We start from the raw sequence: 19,389 nt of genomic DNA on the forward strand, positions 1-19,389 counted from the left end.
TGATAGCTCAGAGCCTGGAACCTGCTTCAGATTCTCTGTCTCCCTCTCTCTCTGTCCCTCTCCTGCTCATGCTCTGTCTCTCTCCCTCTCAAAAATAAATAAACATTATATATATGTAAATTCTTTATCTCTTTTTGGGTGAGTTCCACTGCACTCAATTCCAGATCACTAGCCCTTTCTTCGGTTCCACCCATTCTGCTGTTGAACCCCTATAGTATCTTTTTCAGTTCAGTTATTGTATTCTTTAGCTCTATGACTTATGTTTCACACTGTCTTATATTTTCTCTTTGTTGATCTGTGTTCATCCATTCATCTCTCAAGATCTGTGAGCATCTTTATGATGATTACTTTGAACTCTTTATCAGGTAAATTACTTATCACTTTTTCATTAAAGTTTGCTTTGGGAGTTTTTCTTGTTCTTTCATTTGGAACACATTCCCCTGTTTCCTCATTTTGCTTGTTTTTTGTTTTTTGTTTTTTATGTATTAGGCAAAACAGCTATCTCTCCCAGTCTTAAGGGAGTGATCAAAAGAAGACTGAGTGTGTGTTTCACTTGTCTGTGCAGCATCCTGCCAAGAATTGGCTCTCCGATTGTTTCAGTCCCATGGGGCCCAAAACACAAGGACCCCTGGCCACTAGAGCCAGACAATCAAAGGGTATCCCTTGTGAACTGTGTGTACCTGCTGGCTTTGATAGGGCCACAGGGGAGGGGTTGGGGCAGGCACGCCCACCCACTGGCTTCAGTGGGGCAGGGCCACAGGAGTTTGCAGGGGTAAGGCAAGCAGAATTAGCAGGGTAGAGAGAGTGCAAAAATGGCACTTGGCAGTGCCAACACTTGCCAAGATAGGAGACTATAAAAATGGGAACGATCAGCACCTCCTTCCCTGGAGAGAGTTGGAACAAACTTCTACCCTTCCAGAAGATGCTTTAAGAATAGCCAATGGATCTTCTTCCTGTATGGTCTACATGCTTTTCAGCCTGCTGTACTTGTGCTGGGTCTTAGGGTAAGTAGTCTGTGTACTGACCTTTTAGGAACAGAATCTTATTTCCTAATGCCCTTTGAGTCTCCTGGATGTAAGCTATGTTGATGTTTTGTTTTGTTTTGTGTTTTTTTAAGTAGGCTCCATGACCAGTGCAGGACCCAACATGGGGCTTGAAATCACAACCTTGAGATCAAGACACAAGCTGAGATCAAGAATCAGACATTTAGGGGCGCCTGGGTGGCGCAGTTGGTTAAGCGTCCGACTTCAGCCAGGTCATGATCTCGCGGTCCGTGAGTTCGAGCCCCGCGTCAGGCTCTGGGCTGATGGCTCGGAGCCTGGAGCCTGTTTCCGACTCTGTGTCTCCCTCTCTCTCTGCCCCTCCCCTGTTCATGCTCTGTCTCTCTCTGTCCCAAAAATAAATAAAAACGTTGAAAAAAAAAAAAAAAAGAATCAGACATTTAACTGACTGAGCCACGCATGCTCCCCCATATTGATTTTTAAAGCCAGATGTTTGGAGGCTCATCTCTCCAGTGCAGGTCCCAAGGGCTAGGGAGCTCAAACTGCTTGCTTCTCAGGGATATGCTCCATATTTGTGAATCCCTCTCACAGGTCGGTTGTCATACCGCAGGTGGGGTTTTTGGCTAGACCACACCTCTGCATGGTGTATCTCATTCCCAAGCAGATGTGGCCTTTTTATCTTTTGTTGTGGAGGAACTGCTCAGCTAGCATTCAGGGCTTTTTCAGAGAAAGTTGTTGTGTATGTAGCTGGAGATTGGTGGGTCTACGGAAGGAGGTGAGGTCAGGGTCTTCTTATGCTACCATCTTGCAGGTTCAGTTTCTCTAGCAAGACTGATTCATAGACGGTGGCATGCCTTTCCATCAAGAGGCATATAATATCTCATTTCCTTTCTCTTTGTACTGTTAGCAGCCATTTATGTTCAAGGCCTAGATCTATGAATTAATTAAGGGTTTCAAGTTGGGATAACTTAATTCTATCATTCCTTCTTCTTAGATTAATTGGAAAAGTTGTATTAAAAGAAATTTCCTCTTGGAAATTTCTGAGCCTGGGTGGCTCAGTCGGTTGAGCGGCCGACTTCGGCTCAGGTCATGATCTCGCGGTCCGTGAGTTCGAGCCCCGCTTTGGGCTCTGTGCTGACAGCTCAGAGCCTGGAGCCTGTTTCAGATTCTGTGCCTCCCTCTCTCTGACCCTCCCCCATTCATGCTCTGTCTCTCTCTGTCTCAAAAATAAATAAACGTTAAAAAAAATTAAAAAAAGAAATTTCCTCTTAACTACTATTGGTTACAGTGTGGTATAGGATACTTCGGAAAAGCAGATTGAAGCTTAACATTTTACAATCATTTATCAGTTTTCAAAGTAGTAAATTGTTTCAGTAGCATCCTTCAACAGTGAGCAATTAGGTTTGTTTTTTTCATTGTGAATTTACAGATTTAAATAAATTTAATGTACTTCAATAAAATTATGTTAATGTGTTTATTAATGCTAAAAGGGTGATAGTTCCTGCCAGTGGGATCTCCCATTAGTATAACTCTTGAGTCCTTTGTGACATAACCCTAATGATTTTTTATAGCTTCCTTGCTATCTGGGAAGACAGGATTATTCAAGCTTATTTTGTACACATTTAATTGCTTCAACATCATTGAGTTTCACTGGCATCTTTTAAATGATAAAGTGAACATATATAGATGATAGATAGATGATAGATACATAGATAGATAGATAGATAGATAGATAGACCTATTTCTGGACAGTCTCCTGTTTTATTTATCTATTTGTTCTTACATGAATACAGTGTTCTCTTAATTACTATAGCTTTATAATAAGTCTTCAAATTTGGTAGTTTGAGTTCTCTAATATTTGTGGTTCTTCTAGATTGACTGTCTTGTGGTAGGGCCTTTACTTCTCCATATAAATTTCAGAAACAGCTTTCCAGTTTCTACAACATAGTCTGTTGGGATTTTATTTGGGCTCACCTTTCATTTCTTTTTCTTCCTGGCTAGCACCTCCAGGATAGTATTGAAAAAAATGGTGATTGTGTACATATTAATCTTGTTCCAAAATTTAAGGGAACATGATCAATATAGAGTGTCAGCTCTAGAGATTTGAAGATAGCTTTTATCACAGGAAGGACATATCCTCATATTGCTAGTTTGATCATGAGGTTTGATCATGAATGGCTATTAAACTTTATCATTTTTTCCCTGCATCTTTGAGATAATCATCTAAATTTTCTCCTTATTTCTTTTAAAGTTGTGAATAACTTTGACTTCTTTTTAATGTTATATGTTAAACCAGTCCCACATTCTTGGGATTAACGTTATTCATTCATCATGCATTATCTTTATCATATATTGTTAGATTCAATATATTTCATTTATAATTTTTGCAACTTTGTTCATGTGGGATGGTGACTGAGGTTTTCTTTTCTTGTAATGTCTTTTAATGAATTTGGTATTAGAGTGATTTTGGTCTCAAAATATGAGTTGTGAGAGTAGAAGTATTCCTCTTTAATTTTCTGGAAGAGTTTGTGTATAATTAGTGTAATTTCTTCTTTAGATATTTGATATAGTTCAGAAATGAAGTCAATTGAGCCTGGAGTTTTCTTTGTGTACATGTTTTTAACTACATATTCAATTTCTTTAATAGATATGTAGTTCTTCATATCATCTATTCATAAATGAGATTAGTTTGTGTTTTTCAAGAAATTTGTCCTTTGTATATAAATTTTTAAACCTACTCCCATACACTTATCATAATATTCCTTTATTATTATTTTTTAGTATTATCTATATAGACTTTTGTTGTGCTATTATCTCTAATTTTCCTGATGCTACAAATTTGTGCTTTTTCTTGGTAATCTGGCTTATCACTTTTATTGAACTTTTCAAAGAATTAGCTGTTTCATTATTTTCTTCCTTTTTTTTTGATTTCTTTGATATTCACTTCAGTCTTTACTATTTTCTTTCTTCTGCTTACTAAATATTGACAAGGAGCTGGAAGAATTGAAACTCTGATACACTGCTGAATGGCTTGTAAAATGGTATGGCAACTTTGGAAAACAGTGTGTTGTTTTGTAAAAGTTAAACATATACCCACTGTATGATCCAGTAGTTCCACTAATAGATATTTACCCCATAGAAATGAAAACAAAGTGACTTGTACACGAATTCTCATAAAAGTTCATTTGTGAGAGGCCAAAATGGAAACAACCCAAATAACAGGTAAATGAATAAAAACTGTGGCGTATCCATATAATGAAGCACTTCTCAGAAATAAAAAGGAACAAATTATTAAAATATGTGAAACCATTATACTGAGTAAAAGAAGCTAGGCAAAAAAAGAGTACATATTATATGATTCCATCCATATAAAAGTCTAGAAAATTCAAGCTAATCTTGTGTGAGAAGTATAGAGTGGTGTTGTCAGGATGGGAGGAGAAAGATAGATGGATTACAAAGGTGGATGAAAAAACTTTTAAAAGAGTATTAGAAAAGTTATTTGATTGTAGTGATAGTTGTAGACATATTTTAAAGTTGAAATATTTTCAATTTAAATGAGTATAGTTTATTATACTTCAATTACACTTCAATAGATTGTTAAAATAAAACAACTATGGTTTTTCTCTCTCATTTATTTACTTTTAGGGCCTGCAGCAAATGCCATTTATCAATCTCTAAGTAATACAAAGAATGTCGTCAAAAAATCAGCAACTTTAGTTGGCCAGTCAGATGTACAAGTTAATAGTACTGAACAAAAGGTATAAAATTATGTCTCAAACTTTTATATGATGATTACTTATCTAGTTAATTTTTCACTTCTATGATCTCTTTCACTAGCATGATACCAATTGGTTAGGGATATTAGGGTCTATTCATGAGGCCAGATTTCTTTCCTTGGGCGTATTGAGTCACTATGTAATTTAACAGTAGTAACTAATCCAAACATTTAGCAATTACAATGATAATAATAGCTAAAACGTATTCACTGTTGGCCAAGCCCTGTGCTAAACCAGAAGGAAGGGAAAATGAGGAAATTTGGGACACATAAGATATAAAGATGAATAAAACATAATCAATTCTCTTGAGGACTCATTGCCTAATAGGACAGACAGACTCAAAAATGTTATCACAAGAAAATGATGTTCTCAAAATCAAAGAGAACTGTGTTTAATTAAGCTGTAGGCTGGATTGGAATAGGTTATATTGTATTTCCCTGAAATAGACTGAATGACTCTAAACTTTGTAAAACCAACCATTGAATGGATTACTATGCCTTTAAACAAAATATGGAATACTAGAAAGGGAACAATTTTGTACACTGCTACATATTGAACTCAATTTTAAACTAGTTAAATTTGAGATCCCTATAGAAAGTATTCCAGGAGGTTGTTAATATATATTTTCCTGAGACAATTTTCATGTGAGATTAGGGGATAAAAGAGAGAGAAACTATATTAATTTGGTTGATTGATAGTGACAAAATTTCTTTTATAAGTGCAGTTACTAATGAATGTTTTTCTCTTTAATGTACCATGTAGAAAGATGGAGTAACTAGAAAATCAAATACTTCTGATGATAGAGGTGAGAAAATGAAAAACAGTCATACTTGTTATATTGTTAATTTCATAATCATGACTATATATATATACACAGTTTCATAATCATGACTATATGTATATAATATATATACACTATATATATATATATATATATATATACACACACACACACACAGTTTTTCAATTTGTTTTGCTGATTATAACAATCATGGTTATTTTGGATAATAAAAAATGGTAAAAAAATTGTTTATGAATATAGATATAATTAGCTCATATGTCAGTGCTTGCTTGATGAGTATGGCTTTTGAACTTTGCTAAGTATGGAAAAGTTAGGGTCCCTGCTGTGGCTGTTTATAGTGATGGAGTACATTACTCACATATGTGACTCAGTAAGTTACAGTACAGAGAACTGTCTCTGGAAGGGCCCCACACTCCACTGCCATCAATTCTCCATAAACAATACATTGTATTTCTCATTTCCCCTTCAGTAGACTATACAATAGCTAAATTTCCCCATACCTTGTTAGATTTCTGGAAGGCACTAAAAATACTCATATGCATATCCTACATATACATAAAGAAAATATTAGGCACCTCCATTCAGTAGCCAATGATCACTTCAAATTCTATAGAATATCAAACTCATCATCTTCCTGATCCTTCTGTTTCACCTAGGCACAAAATGTTAATTATTCTTTGACTCTTCTTTATTGTATTTTGCATCCCAAGGTTGCTACTTTCTTTCTAATCTACCCCCTTAATTTCTTTTGCCCTTTCCTCTCTTTTCATTCCCACAGCTTCTACCTTGTTTCTTTCATCCTTGTCTATTTCAGTACCTTCCCCCATTCTCCTCCTCCTCTTTTTAATCCCCATAAATATTGCTGTGAAAGCAATCTTCCTAAAACACAGCTTTGGTTATTCCCTTATCCAAGTAGTGAGTGGTTTTTGATTGCAGACTGAATGAAAAGAAAGCAGTTAATTCTGGCAGTGGTCTGTGTTTAATTATAGGGACTAAGCTAGCATAATATTAAATTAATTAGGATCAGAGGTTAAGGGTTTCAGACTTGTCTCTAAAGGCAATAATGAACCATTTGAAATTTGTAGCCAGTGAACACTAAAAACAGGTCATGTAATTCCTGGAGATACTTCTTTACTTCAAATAAACCCCTGATTGTGGTAATTCAATGATTGTTGCAGCTCAGCAGAGGGAACATTCGATCAAATCTATTCATCAGCATTCACCCTTGTTCCAGAAATATGATCTTCTCATATGTAAAATTAATCTCTTCTTTCTCTAGGAGCTGTAAACATCTCAACTCAAAATTCAATTATTTCAGCTCAAACTTCACCCACAAGAAATTGTCCAAGATCTTCACAGTCTTACTTGGATCCTCCAAAAAATAAGGTATATAATATTTCTTTTTGCCCCAAAGGCAAGCAGAATTAATGAAGTACATTCTTATGATCAGCATGAGTATAAAAATTTTCATTCATGAAGTGGACATACAAAAGAGCTTCATTCCCTGAAATTAGTCATACCATAACAAAATTTTAACATCCCTAGGATAATCTTCCTAAGTATAGGCTACAACATTGTAGTTCACAGTGCATACCTGCAGCCTTCAGAGGAAATATTAATTTGGCTTTCTTTGGTTGTGCTTCTACTAATACGGATGGACTGTTCAGAGGTAGTCATATTCTCTCTCCCCTTTGTTTTTGACTAGCCATCAGTTACCTGCTTTTGGAAAGTTACCATCATAAATTCAAGGTGTGTCTTCTGATATACATTACATTTTTTTTTTCCTCTGTGAGTTACCAACTGGTTTTAGGAGTCAAAACCACATTCCATTACCAGCACAGTGTTAACTGGTTCACCTGTACTGAAGAGTTAACTTGGTTTGAAAATGGAAATTAACTTTTTTTCCCAAATGAATTTGTACTTGAATAGGGTAGGAAGTGGCATCATTTTCTGTTTCTTATAATGCACAGAAACTACACAAACTACACATAACTTCTAAGATGTATGTTTACCATAAAATGCTTTTCTATAGTGCAGTTTTGTTACAAACATTTTACAGTTCAGCATTTTACTGTGTCAATATCCACTTTAAGTATGCTAAGAGTCAAAAAAGAAATTTCTTAACAACTTTGACACTTAAAATTCTCAGATTGCCTAACAGATTCCAAAGACCATGTCTTTTACTAAAAACAAACAAACAAAAACTCCTGTAAAAATCTAAAGTTTATTACTGACCTTTTTTGGTTAATGTGCATATTATTAAATTTGCCATCCATATTGATCTCAAATGAGTACCAAATGTCCACAAATTCCTAATTTATTATGAGGAAAAGCCTGACTGTTTTATTATGCTAAGTATTACACTCTGTTTCCAACATATTATACGTAGCCTACCACTGTCATAAAATATATTTTTTGTGACCTATGTTCAGCTCTCAGATCTGGTGGGCAAAAAAAGAAGACTGCTTCACTTGATTTACCTCCTTGAGCAGATTGAGTTCTTGAGCAAGTCTAGAGAACCACATCTCTCTGTAATCAGAGAACCTGTTATCTGCTTTCCACCTCTAAAACTTTTGTTGTAGCTTTGTCAAAAAAGCACAATGAGGTGCCTGGGTGGCTCAGTTGGTTAGTCTTCTGACTTCAGATCAGGTCATGATCCCATATTTGTGAGTTCAATTCCCGTGTTTGGCTCTGTGCTGACAGCTTGGACCTGGAGACTGCTTCAGATTCTGTGTCTCCCTCTCTCTGCCCCTCCCCAACTTGCACTCTGTCTTCTCTCTCAAAAAAAAAAAAAAAAATACTTAAAACATTTTTTTAAAAAGCACACCTATTCTTTTATCCCACTGAGTTGATTAACATATTTACCAATCAGTGTATTCCAAAGATAGTTCATTTTAGGATGCTAGTGAATATCACTGTCAGAAAAGAGTTAAAGCAGGCTTGAGACTTGTGTCTTTAGAAGGGCCTGTTTGCAAGGTTACCCCTTTGGCTAGCATTGGGAAGTTGACTTTTCCCAAGTCCTGAAGTAATATGGAACTTTCCATAGCTGAATGGATGGTGCACTGTACTGCAAATAATGTGATTTTTGCTGAACATCTGATTTCCTTTTAAGAGACTGGAATTTTGATATGCACTAAGGCACAGGGTGTCCTCATGACCAGCCTTCAATAAAAACCTTTGAGTGCTGAGTTTCTAATGGATTTCCCATGGTAAAAACATTGTACATCTTACTGAATTTTTTTTTAATTGCTGGAGAAAAGAGCATGCACAGAGAAGGGAGCGAGCATAAGAAAAACTGCACATGGAGTTTTCAAGACTCGGCCTGCGCCTTTTCCCCTTTCTTTATCTTATAGTGTGTTCTTTTACTATAATAAATCTTAGACGTGAGTACAACTATATTCTGAATCCCATGAGCCTTAGAAAATCACCAAATGTGTGGGCATCTTGTGTATCTCCCATGATACAACTATGAACTTTTAAATTATGTAAATATCACAAAATGTGTGCAGTTCTTAAAAACTGACATTTAAGGGAAATTCTCAGAATCTTAAATTTCTGTATTTTAAATATATAAATAATAGTTGATGTTCAAATCATGGAGGGGGAAATCTTTTGAGGATGTTTGTTTTGTTGTTTGGATTATATAGAAGGAGATAAATGCTGAATGGAATGAACGATCAAACAAGAGATCAAACTACTTCTGTGAACCAGGTAAACATCAGTAACAGCTACTGAGTAAGTTATGAGATCTATTAATTCATTCTTTTAACTAACATTTATTGAAGTCCTGCTTCATGCCTGGTATGGTGCTACATATTCCTGGAATGTTTGGTACAAATTACTGAAAAAATATTTAACCTCGCCCTGGCTCTCTTAGTAAGAAAAACGATTTTTAAACTACAGATTCAATTAAATCTGAAACTATTCATATTTTCTGTCTCTCTTATCCATATAAATTTTCAAACTTCTTGGCAGAAAGTTACCATATGTCCTATCCATATGGATTAGATTATTGAAAGGCAGTGTAGCATAATGGGTAGGAACATATAATCTGACCCAAATATTTAAGTTGAATCCACACTCCAACACTTAAAATTTATGTTTGGGCAAGTTACTTAACTTCTCTGTTCTTTGTTTTTTCCAACTATACATGAGAATGTTACCTAACACAAGTTACCTAACACAAGTTCGCTGACCACCGCTGGAAAGATCAATAATCAAGAGAAGAGTTTTGATTGGAAAGGAATTTGAGCTTTATTCAGGAGGCTGGCAACCTGGAGAGAGATGTACTCTTGTCCAAGGTTTTTGCTTGGTCAAAAGATTTTAAAAGGGGTTTAATCAGTTAAGGTAAATGCAGTGGTCTGTGACATTTCTGGATTACCTTGCACACTCGATGGCACCAGTTATCTCAGAGCTTGGAGGTTGTTCAAGTTCTAGTTCCTTAGTGCCCAGGATGAGGGCTGTGCAAGAAGGGCCAGTTCCTTGGTATCCAGGGGTTGTGCAAGATTACTCTCTTCTTTCTGCATAGGAGGGCAAGTTCTACTGATGTGTAAAGGGAGGACAATAAAGTTATTTGTGTGACCTTGCAAAAGAAAAATATTTTGCTAAAAGATTGCTGGGCCAATCAAAAAGCTAAAGTGGCTTCAAACAGACTTCTGGCCTCTGTGGCCTGGGAACGTTCAGGTCCTTCATTTCCCCCATGGCCAGTGTTCTGCAAATCTCAAAGAAAGTAAATTAGTTCTGCTACAGATCGAGGGTCAGGAAGCAAGGAGTGTGTTAACTTGAAGCAAGTTAACCCTTAGGACTGGCTGGAGTATTGTTACAAGAACAGGAATTGTACATCATTCATACAATTCCTATGGAAATTCAATAAGTTAATATTTGTAAAAGTGCTTAGAACAGTGTGTGGCACTTGATTTGTGATATGTAAGATTTGGAAATGTACTGCAAAACTTTATATGCAATATTTTCATTTTTTTTCTAATTCATATCTATAGTCTAATTATCTTATTTTGTATTTGTGAATTCGTCTTAAAATTTTAAGTATATTGGATTTCTAGGTTCCCTTTTGTTATTTATTTCCAATTTAATTGCTTTGCAGACTGAGATCATGGCCTTATTGTACCAGCTTTTTCTTTTTTTTTTTTTTTTGTTTATTTATTTTTTTTGAGAGAGAGAGAGAGACAGAGCATGAACAGGGGAGGGGCAGAGAGAGAGGGAGACACAGAATCTGAAACAGGCTCCAGGCTCTGAGCTGTCAGCACAGAGCCCGACGCGGGGCTCGAACTCACGGACCGTGAGATCATGACCTGAGCTGAAGTCAGCCGCTTAACCAACCAAGCCACCCAGGCGCCCCAGTACCAGCTTTTTCAAATATCTGCAGGATTTCTTTACTGGCTTAGCACACGTGATTAGTTTTTAAGAGTTGTATATGGTTGAAAACAATAAATATCAATTTGGTAGTACCATGTTCTAAATATTTCCATTCAATCAAGATGTTTAATTGTGTAGTTCAAAAAATCTATATACTTACTTTTATTTACTCTGTTCTAAAAATCATTGGAATTGGACATCTGTGTGGTTCAGTAGGTTAAGTGTCCAACCCTTGATCTAGGTTAGTTATTAGGCACATCAAGGACTATCCTGATGAATTGAGGGTTTTTTTTTAAGCTTTTATTTAAATTCCAGTTAGTTAACATACAGTGTAATATTAGTTTCAGGTGTAGAATTGAGTTTTTTATTATTGTGTATGGTTTTTACCAGAAGTGATGCTTTTTGTCTCAAATTTAGTAGGTCTGATACTAATATAGCAACATTAGCTTTCAGTCTTAGTATATTTTATGGATAGATGTGGCTTTTGTAAACACTCTATCCCTGCATCTTGTTTCATTTTTATTGAGTCTTAGAATTTGACTTTTAACTGAATGTAAGCCACTTACATTTTGTTAATTACAACCTTTGGAAGATTTTTACTGCCATATTGGTGTTTTGCTTTGTTCTGCTTTTTGATATTTTGTTTTAATTTCTCCTTTCTTGCTTTCTTTCAGAGTATTAAATTTGCTCTGATATTCTCTTTTAATTTATTAAACTTATTTTTTAATCCAGTTTTCCCTCTACAGTTTTAGGAATTGTATGCTGTGTATATTCCTTTTGACAATTACCTTTGAATTTTAACAAGTATACTTAAAGTAAAAGTCAAAGTTAGAATAATTTACTTCTAAATCACTATCTCACATTTAACCAGTTATTTAGTTTTGATTTTTATTACCATCTAAATTAAAATTCTGTTTTTATACATCCAGGTTTTGTTTATATTTTTCCATGTTTACCAATATTTTTTTGTTGTTGTTCACCATTCCTTTTTGCATTTTGTCCTTTACAGAATCACCTTCATTCTTCCTAAAGTAAATCCATTCTTCAGAAATGTCATTAGTGAATGTATTTTGGGAATAAATCCTCAGATTTGATTTGATAAAACTCTCCTTATTTTACCCATGTTCTGGGATATAATTATGGCTGGATATACAAGTTATTAAGAACAGTTATTTTTCTCTTAGTACTTTGAAGATACTGTTTTACTTAAATGTTCTACTTTTTCTGTACTTAATAATTCTTGTGTAAATGATTCTTCCCCTCCCCTCCATACACACCTCAGTCTGCTTTTAAGGTCTTGCCTTGGTTTTTCGTTAGTATCACCATAGTGAACAGGTCTGGACAAGTTTCAGCTATTTTTCTCTCCTATATTGCTTCTCTCCACTTTATTATGTCCTTCTAAAACTCCAGGTATATATATGTTAGATATCTTCTTTTTCTTCTACATCCTTTAACAACTATCATATTTTCCATCTCTCTGGTGCTGCATTCTGGTTAATTTCTTCCAATTTGTCCTCCAAATCACCAATTCTTTCTTCAGTTTATCTAATTTACTATTTTATCAATTCCATGCACTTTGAAATTTTTCTGGTTAAACATTACATATATATATATATATATATATATATATATATATATATATCTGAGTAGATATTTTTCAAATTTGACTTGACTTTTTTGATAGGTTCTTGTCCCATTCCTGTATTTTCCAATTCCATCTTTATATATTTTAACAGATAAAATTCACTTTTTAAATATTCTATATCTAGTAATTCAAATATTTTAAAACATTGATGTCTATGCCTAATGCTATTTTTTCTGCACTCATGGTGTTTCTTCATATTTGTCTGTGTGTGTAGTGTGTGTGTGTGTGTGTGTGTGTGTGTGTGTACAGGGCATTATTATATATGTGAGCTCATTTTTTAAATTTATTATTATGTTTTAAATGTTTATTTATTTTGAGAGATAGCAAGCATGAGCAGAGGAGGGGAAGAGAGAGAGAGAGAATCCCAGGCAGGGCTCAAACTCAGGAACTGTGAGATCATGACCTGAGCTGAAATCAAGAATCAGCTGTTAACCAACTGAGCCACGCAGGTGCTCCATGAGTTCACTTTTAAATTTTATTATTTATTTTTGAGGAAGATAGAGAGAGTGCATGCAGGGAAGGGGCAGAGGGAAAGAAGGAATCTCAAGCAGGCTCAGCATTGTCCACACAGAGCTGGACATGGGGTTCAAACTCATGAAACTGTGAAATCACAACCTGAGCCAAAATCGAGTCAGACGCTTAACCGACTGAGCCACCCAGGTGTCCCTGTCTGTGAGCTCATATCTGGCAGAAATGTATCATTGGGAATTCCGTATTTGGATAGTATATATTGCTCTATAGAATCAAATTAGACACATTAAATATGTTATACTTCTTTGATCACCAGTTATGGTTCAATAAAGCAGTTAAAATTTTACCATATGCTTCTGGTAGGCATCTGGGAGAGATATCAATACAGGTTTATTTTAATTTTTATGGAATATACAGTATATTTGAACCTCAAAGTTATATAAGAATTAATCATCACAGATTATCTCTTAAGAGATATTTTTGGGGCACCCGAGTGGCTCAGTAGGTTAAGTGACTGACTTTGGCTCAGGTCATAATCTCACAGTTTATGGGGTCGAGCCCGCGTCGTGCTCTGTGCTGACAGCTGGGAGCCTGGAGTCAGCTTCAGATTCTGTGTCTCCCTCTCTCTGCCTCTCCCCTGCTTGCTCTCTCTCTCTCTCTCTCTCTCTCTCTCTCTCCCTCTCTCAAAAATAAAATAAACATTAAAAATTTTTTTAAAAAAGAGAGATTTTTATTTTTTCCTCTTCCTTTATCCAAGGCTGAAGCCAAGACATAATTTATTTGTGCTGCTACCTCTGTGGCATGAGTTTACGTTTAAAGACATCTCTTCTAACAAGGGTATAGCTCTTTGGGATCCAGTACATTTTTAGAGGCTCTTAGTTTTGATTCTCCACCTTGTTTGCAGGTATTGCCAAGTCTCATAAGGAAGGCATCAGCTTTAACACTTGCTTACCCTTCTAGATTTGTGCTACCCCAAATTTTTTGTTTGATTGTTTTTAAGAGGTTGGTTTCAATGTTTTATATAGAATTTTAGGCAATTTTTTTAAATTTCTAACTCCCACATATTAATGGAAACCACAGAAAAGGTTTTTTTTTGTTTGTTTTCTATTTTGTTTTTAAAATAGTACAGTCTTCACACTTAATTTCCCAGTTACTCACTCTTAATTCCAGTTACTTCTCCAAACCTAGCATACACAAAAACATACCCACAAAAACAAACCCCAAAAAGGTTCATGAGATTTAAATAAGACTTTTTCATGCACATGATTAGTACCTATTGATTACTCATTTATTAGAAGAAACAAGAGTTACCATTTAAACCTGACTTTGAACTGGTTCTAATTACTGATAATAGTTTCTGAAATCAGGGCATCCTTTTTGTCTACATCTTTTATTCATTTGGTTTTTTTGCATAGTTGACATATACCAATCCAGCATGCCTGTAGAGATGTACTGCACAGACTTCCTATATCACTTATATATAAAGTATTTACTAAAACCCAGTAATAGAATCATGCTGGATTATGTACAAAGCAAGTTAGCTAATATTCAAGCAGGAGGAGATTAATGGCAGATAAACCAATGAATAAATGGTGAGAAGCATATTAATCAAATAATGCATTCAACAAATAAATGTTACTGTATACTGTGTGTTAAGTGCTGAGGATATAGTGGTAAATTTATGTCATAGTCAGGAAGACAGAAGAGTACACATTTAATTATGATACAACATAATGAGTTTTATAATAGAAACATGTGTAGAATGCTTTAGGAGCACTGAAGAAAGATATTTATTTATTTACTTAGGCAAGGGTTTCTAGTGGAATTAACACAAACTGAATAAAGCCTAGAAGACGAGAAGTTAAAAGAAGGCATAGGGTGCTTGAGACAAAGGAAATGGCAAAAACAAAGGCCCAGAGGCATGGAAAACATGTTACTCAGTAAACTATGTTATTGTGTGTCTCTGGACTATAGAACATACATGAATATATAGAGGCTAACCAGAGTAGACACTACAGAGGTAAGTAAGAACATCAGATTGTATGGTATATTTTATGTCTTACTAAGGAATTTGGACTTCATTGTGGAGAGTGTCTGGAGGCTTTTAAACAAAACAGTCCGAGAGAATAAAGATCTACTAGAGGATATTAATTTCCACTTTACAAGTTTCTGGGGAAGAATACAAACTAATGACAATTTTCTTTTTCTAATAATTAGGACCTCAGGTTCATGCCAGATCCAAGGGTACTTTCCCTTGTCGTATTTTCACAAATACGTAAGTATCTAAGAAAATTAGTGTATAATTATAAATTAATACTTTAATAATCACATGAGTGCTATTCAAAAGCAAATGATTACATGTAACCTTCTAGTAGTTCTACTGAAAACTTCTGTCTTTTGCAAACTCTCAGCACTAAGCGTAAACTGTAAAGCAGACAAAGCCAATGTTCTTCCTCTTCCTTTTCTGTTTCTTTATCCCCAGTGTGGTTCTACACTTCCACTATATTCAGAGCCTTCGTGCACCTTTCAAGTATATCCTACGTTAACTCCCCCACTACAGGAGATTTCCAGGATCTAAACCTGTTTCTTTGCTTTTATTCCCTTTGAAGCATTTACCATTTCTTGGCTTTTTGAGATTGTTGGCTTCCTAAGGATGGTAAATTAGTTTATTCCCAAGTATTAGCTTCATCAGTTATTCTTCTCCTAAAGGGTATTTGCAGTATAATCCCAAATAATAACCACTAACATTGGAAATTGCAAGTCTCTGGAGAAGAAATTTTGGGGGCCTGGGGGATTTCTATTCCTCAAACTCTGGTGGTCACCTATTCTGTTAGTGGTTATGTACGATCTTCTCAACTTTAGAAGAAAAACTATTATTTTAGGCCCGTATCATCACCTTTTTAAAAAAGTAGTATGCCAAAAAATGTCTAGCATATACTTTAGAAACCAAATCACTATGAAAATGGTTGGGTAAAGTTAAGTGATGTATGGCAATAGAGGGTGTCAAAATATTCAGATCAAGCTTCCTTGGAGGAAGGATCTTGATTTTAGGACTGATGTCAGTCTGACTGACTTATTGAGACTTCATAGGATATGTAGCACTGTAATAGATGCAGGAGGAAGAAAACTGACTAGTTCAGTTTAAAGCAATAGTATGGAGTGGAGGAATGATGATCATGTTTATATAATGACCATTTTTATTTTATTGAATAAATAAATTTTTATTTATTGAAAATATATGGGGCGCCTGGGTGGCGCAGTCGGTTAGGCATCCGACTTCATCCAGGTCACGATCTCGCGGTCCGTGAGTTCGAGCCCCGCGTCGGGCTCTGGGCTGATGGCTCAGAGCCTGGAGCCTGTTTCCGATTCTGTGTCTCCCTCTCTCTCTGCCCCTCCCCCGTTCATGCTCTGTCTCTCTCTGTCCCAAAAATAAATAAACGTTGAAAAAAAAAATGAAAATATAAATACCTCTTCATTAAAAAGTTTGCAGGAGGTTCATAAATCTTAATTTTTGCCTTCTTATTTTCCCCACCCAAGATTACAGAACTACAGAATCATTTGAACCTTACATAGTAAATATTTCGGCTACTCTTTCATTAAAAATCTTAGCTTGGCTAAGATGACTAACTCAGTGCATGGCCTGGAGCTTCTTTACCAGTTCCTCCCAAATTGACAGGAATACTTACGGCTGCATTACCCAGCCTAACCTCAGGTCAGAATACAAATAAAACACAACTAAAGGTACTTTCTGGTCTGACTATGCCCAGCCATCATACACATATCACATTCCTCTTGTTCTTTTTTTTTAATTTTTTTAAATGTTTATTTATATTTGAGAGGTGGGGTGGAGCAGAAAGAGAGGGAGACACAGAATCCGAAGCAGGCTTCAGGCTCTGAGCTGTGACCACAGAGCCTGATGCAGTGCTTGAACCCATGAACCATGAGATCATGACCTGAGCCGAAGTCAGATGCCTAATTGACTGAGCCACCCAGGTGTTCCATACATTCCTCTTGTTCTGATTTAACTCCAGATTTTGTAAGACTTTACTATGGAATCATTATATCTGATCTACTGTCCACCTCCTCTCCCCTCCCTTTCTTCTATTGTTCAGTTCTAGTTTTTTCTAATGTCAATACAAAAGGCACAGAAAATTTTTATAAAATAGACATGGAAATTCAGGACCAAGAGAACGAAGACAAAGCAAAAATGTTTACCCCACGATAGCGGGGGGGGGGCAGTAAACAGAGTTGCAATAATTGTGTACTGCACTTTGATAATGAGTAAGTTTTGCATTATTGGAATGGAAGATGTAAGGGGTAACAGAGTGTAGAAGGCAATAAGTCTGCAGTTGTGCGGACTGTGGTCAGGAATTTGTAGTTTATTTAATGGGTGGCACTCTGATGGTTTGGAGGGGGAAGTAATGGTATGCATGATAGATAACTCTGACAGAATTATATAAGAAAAATTGAAGGCAAGAAACCAGGAACCAGTTCTCAAAGTCCATTAGTGGCATGCACTAATTTTGTATTAGACAGTAGGCCTAGATCCAAAAGACTTTAAATGGGAATTTATTTATCAAACATTTATTGAGAAGCTTCTATGTTCAAAACATAATGCTAAATGTTAGGCAGATACCACAATGAAGAAAACCATGCCCCTGTGTTTGGCAGGTGTTGCTTTTCACAGATATCATGGAGCTGGAGAAAGGGGATAGAAATAGGGCAAGTTAAAATAGCACAGAGCTCACTGTTTTTATCTAGATCAACCATTTTTCTTGAATAAACATTCTCTGGCATGCTGAAAGCCTTTGGTTAATTTTCAGAGTTCAGAAAACTGAAAAAAAAAGACAATTACTATGAAATTGTAATTTTTTGCCAGTTTTTCATTACTTTTATAGAGTAGTAGATTTTAGAGCTTTTTACTCTGCCTTTTTCACCAATGTCATCCTTTATCTGGTTATTAAAATTGTTTGAAGGGTTCTTCATAAAACTTTATGTTATTTGGTTAATTTTATTCTTAGGTCTTTGCTGTTTGTTTGGATCCATATACAGGCCTTTGGGACAGAAAGCATGTTGGAGACAGTTATTAGTAAATAGGTTGGACTCCTTGAGTTCTATTTGGTCTCTACAGTATAATGTGAAGGGAACAGAAAAATGAATCTGGGAGAGCTAACTTGCAAAATATCTAAAAGAAGAAAACTATGCTTAGGTTGACCTGAGAAATCATATCCTGAAGAAATAAAGAAGGCCAAAAGACATGTCACTGACATCAGCTTTCATTCTCCACGTTCCATACTGCAAAAAAGGTTTTAGTCTAAGTAAGGTTTTTACCAAGCCCAATTTCTGAGCTGAAACCAATGAAGGTGTTCTTTGGGGTGGTTTTTTTTTTGGTGTTTTTTTTGGGGGGGTGAGGATGGGAGGGTTGGTTTGAATTTGGTTTTTGTTTTTTCTGCCAAGATTTAGGATGTAATTCCCAGTCTTGCTGTCTCTCATTGAATTTCAGACTTCAGGAAAAATTGAATTTTATAATGGATAGTACAGGCCTTCAAAACTGGAAAGGGGATGTCAATTTTCTTTTAAGAAAGTAGGAAGAGGGCCTATGTTGAAATATATGAGAATATCATATACCTGAATATAAGCAAAGAGCCCATGTTGAAATTTATGAAAGTATCATATGGTCTTAGAGCTTGTTTTATTAATGACTTGTTTTTCCTCTAATTTTAATTATTGTTATTTTACTTGTTATAATTCAGAAACTGTGTTTTCTATTTCATTAGTGTGTGATGATAAATAATTCTAATTAGAAAACATGATAGAATATTTTCATATATAGAAAAGGTCTACATCTAAGTTGGTATTCCATGGCTAGAAACTAATTATTTTAACACGTAGTTATTGAATAATCATTCACATATTCCCTTCCTGCTGTTTGATGAGAGCATAGAGTTGTCAGAAAGGTCTTCTCAAATACCTTGCCACCTTATGGTGCCTTTTAGTGAACAAAAAGGACAAGTCCCCTTCTCTCTCCAATTCTGTGTCTTCCTCCAGAGAGCCACAAAGCAGGCATGGCAAAGGAGGGTCAGAAGTAGAATTTTTAGATAGATGTATTTTTTATGCATCAGCTACAATTCTATACCTTCAAGCAATAAAGTATGTGGGCCAGTATCAAGGAGCAGGATAAATTGGAGAGAGGGGGAGGAGGTGACAAAAAATAAAGCTTATTCTTCCTTTTGAATTTCTATAGAAAAACTCTCAGATATAAAGATAAGAAGCAGGTGATTAATGATTAGAAATTTTGGAAAAAGTTATATCAATTCTTGA

General features: G+C 35.5%; 1 protein-coding gene across 1 annotated transcript in view; it reads left to right on the plus strand.

Moving 5' to 3' along the window:
- FSIP2 (fibrous sheath interacting protein 2) overlaps positions 1-19,389 on the plus strand; it is a 97,396-nt gene that overhangs the window by 18,859 nt on the left and 59,148 nt on the right. The window contains exons 10-14 of the mRNA XM_030323753.1: positions 4,647-4,759; positions 5,540-5,582; positions 6,859-6,965; positions 9,227-9,290; positions 15,286-15,343. Of these exons, the coding sequence (XP_030179613.1) occupies positions 4,647-4,759; positions 5,540-5,582; positions 6,859-6,965; positions 9,227-9,290; positions 15,286-15,343 (385 nt within the window). The remainder of the gene's footprint in view (positions 1-4,646; positions 4,760-5,539; positions 5,583-6,858; positions 6,966-9,226; positions 9,291-15,285; positions 15,344-19,389) is intronic.

The sequence above is a fragment of the Lynx canadensis genome, chromosome C1 (genome assembly GCF_007474595.2).
Source record: "Lynx canadensis isolate LIC74 chromosome C1, mLynCan4.pri.v2, whole genome shotgun sequence".
In the NCBI taxonomy this organism is placed as follows: Eukaryota; Metazoa; Chordata; class Mammalia; order Carnivora; family Felidae; genus Lynx; species Lynx canadensis.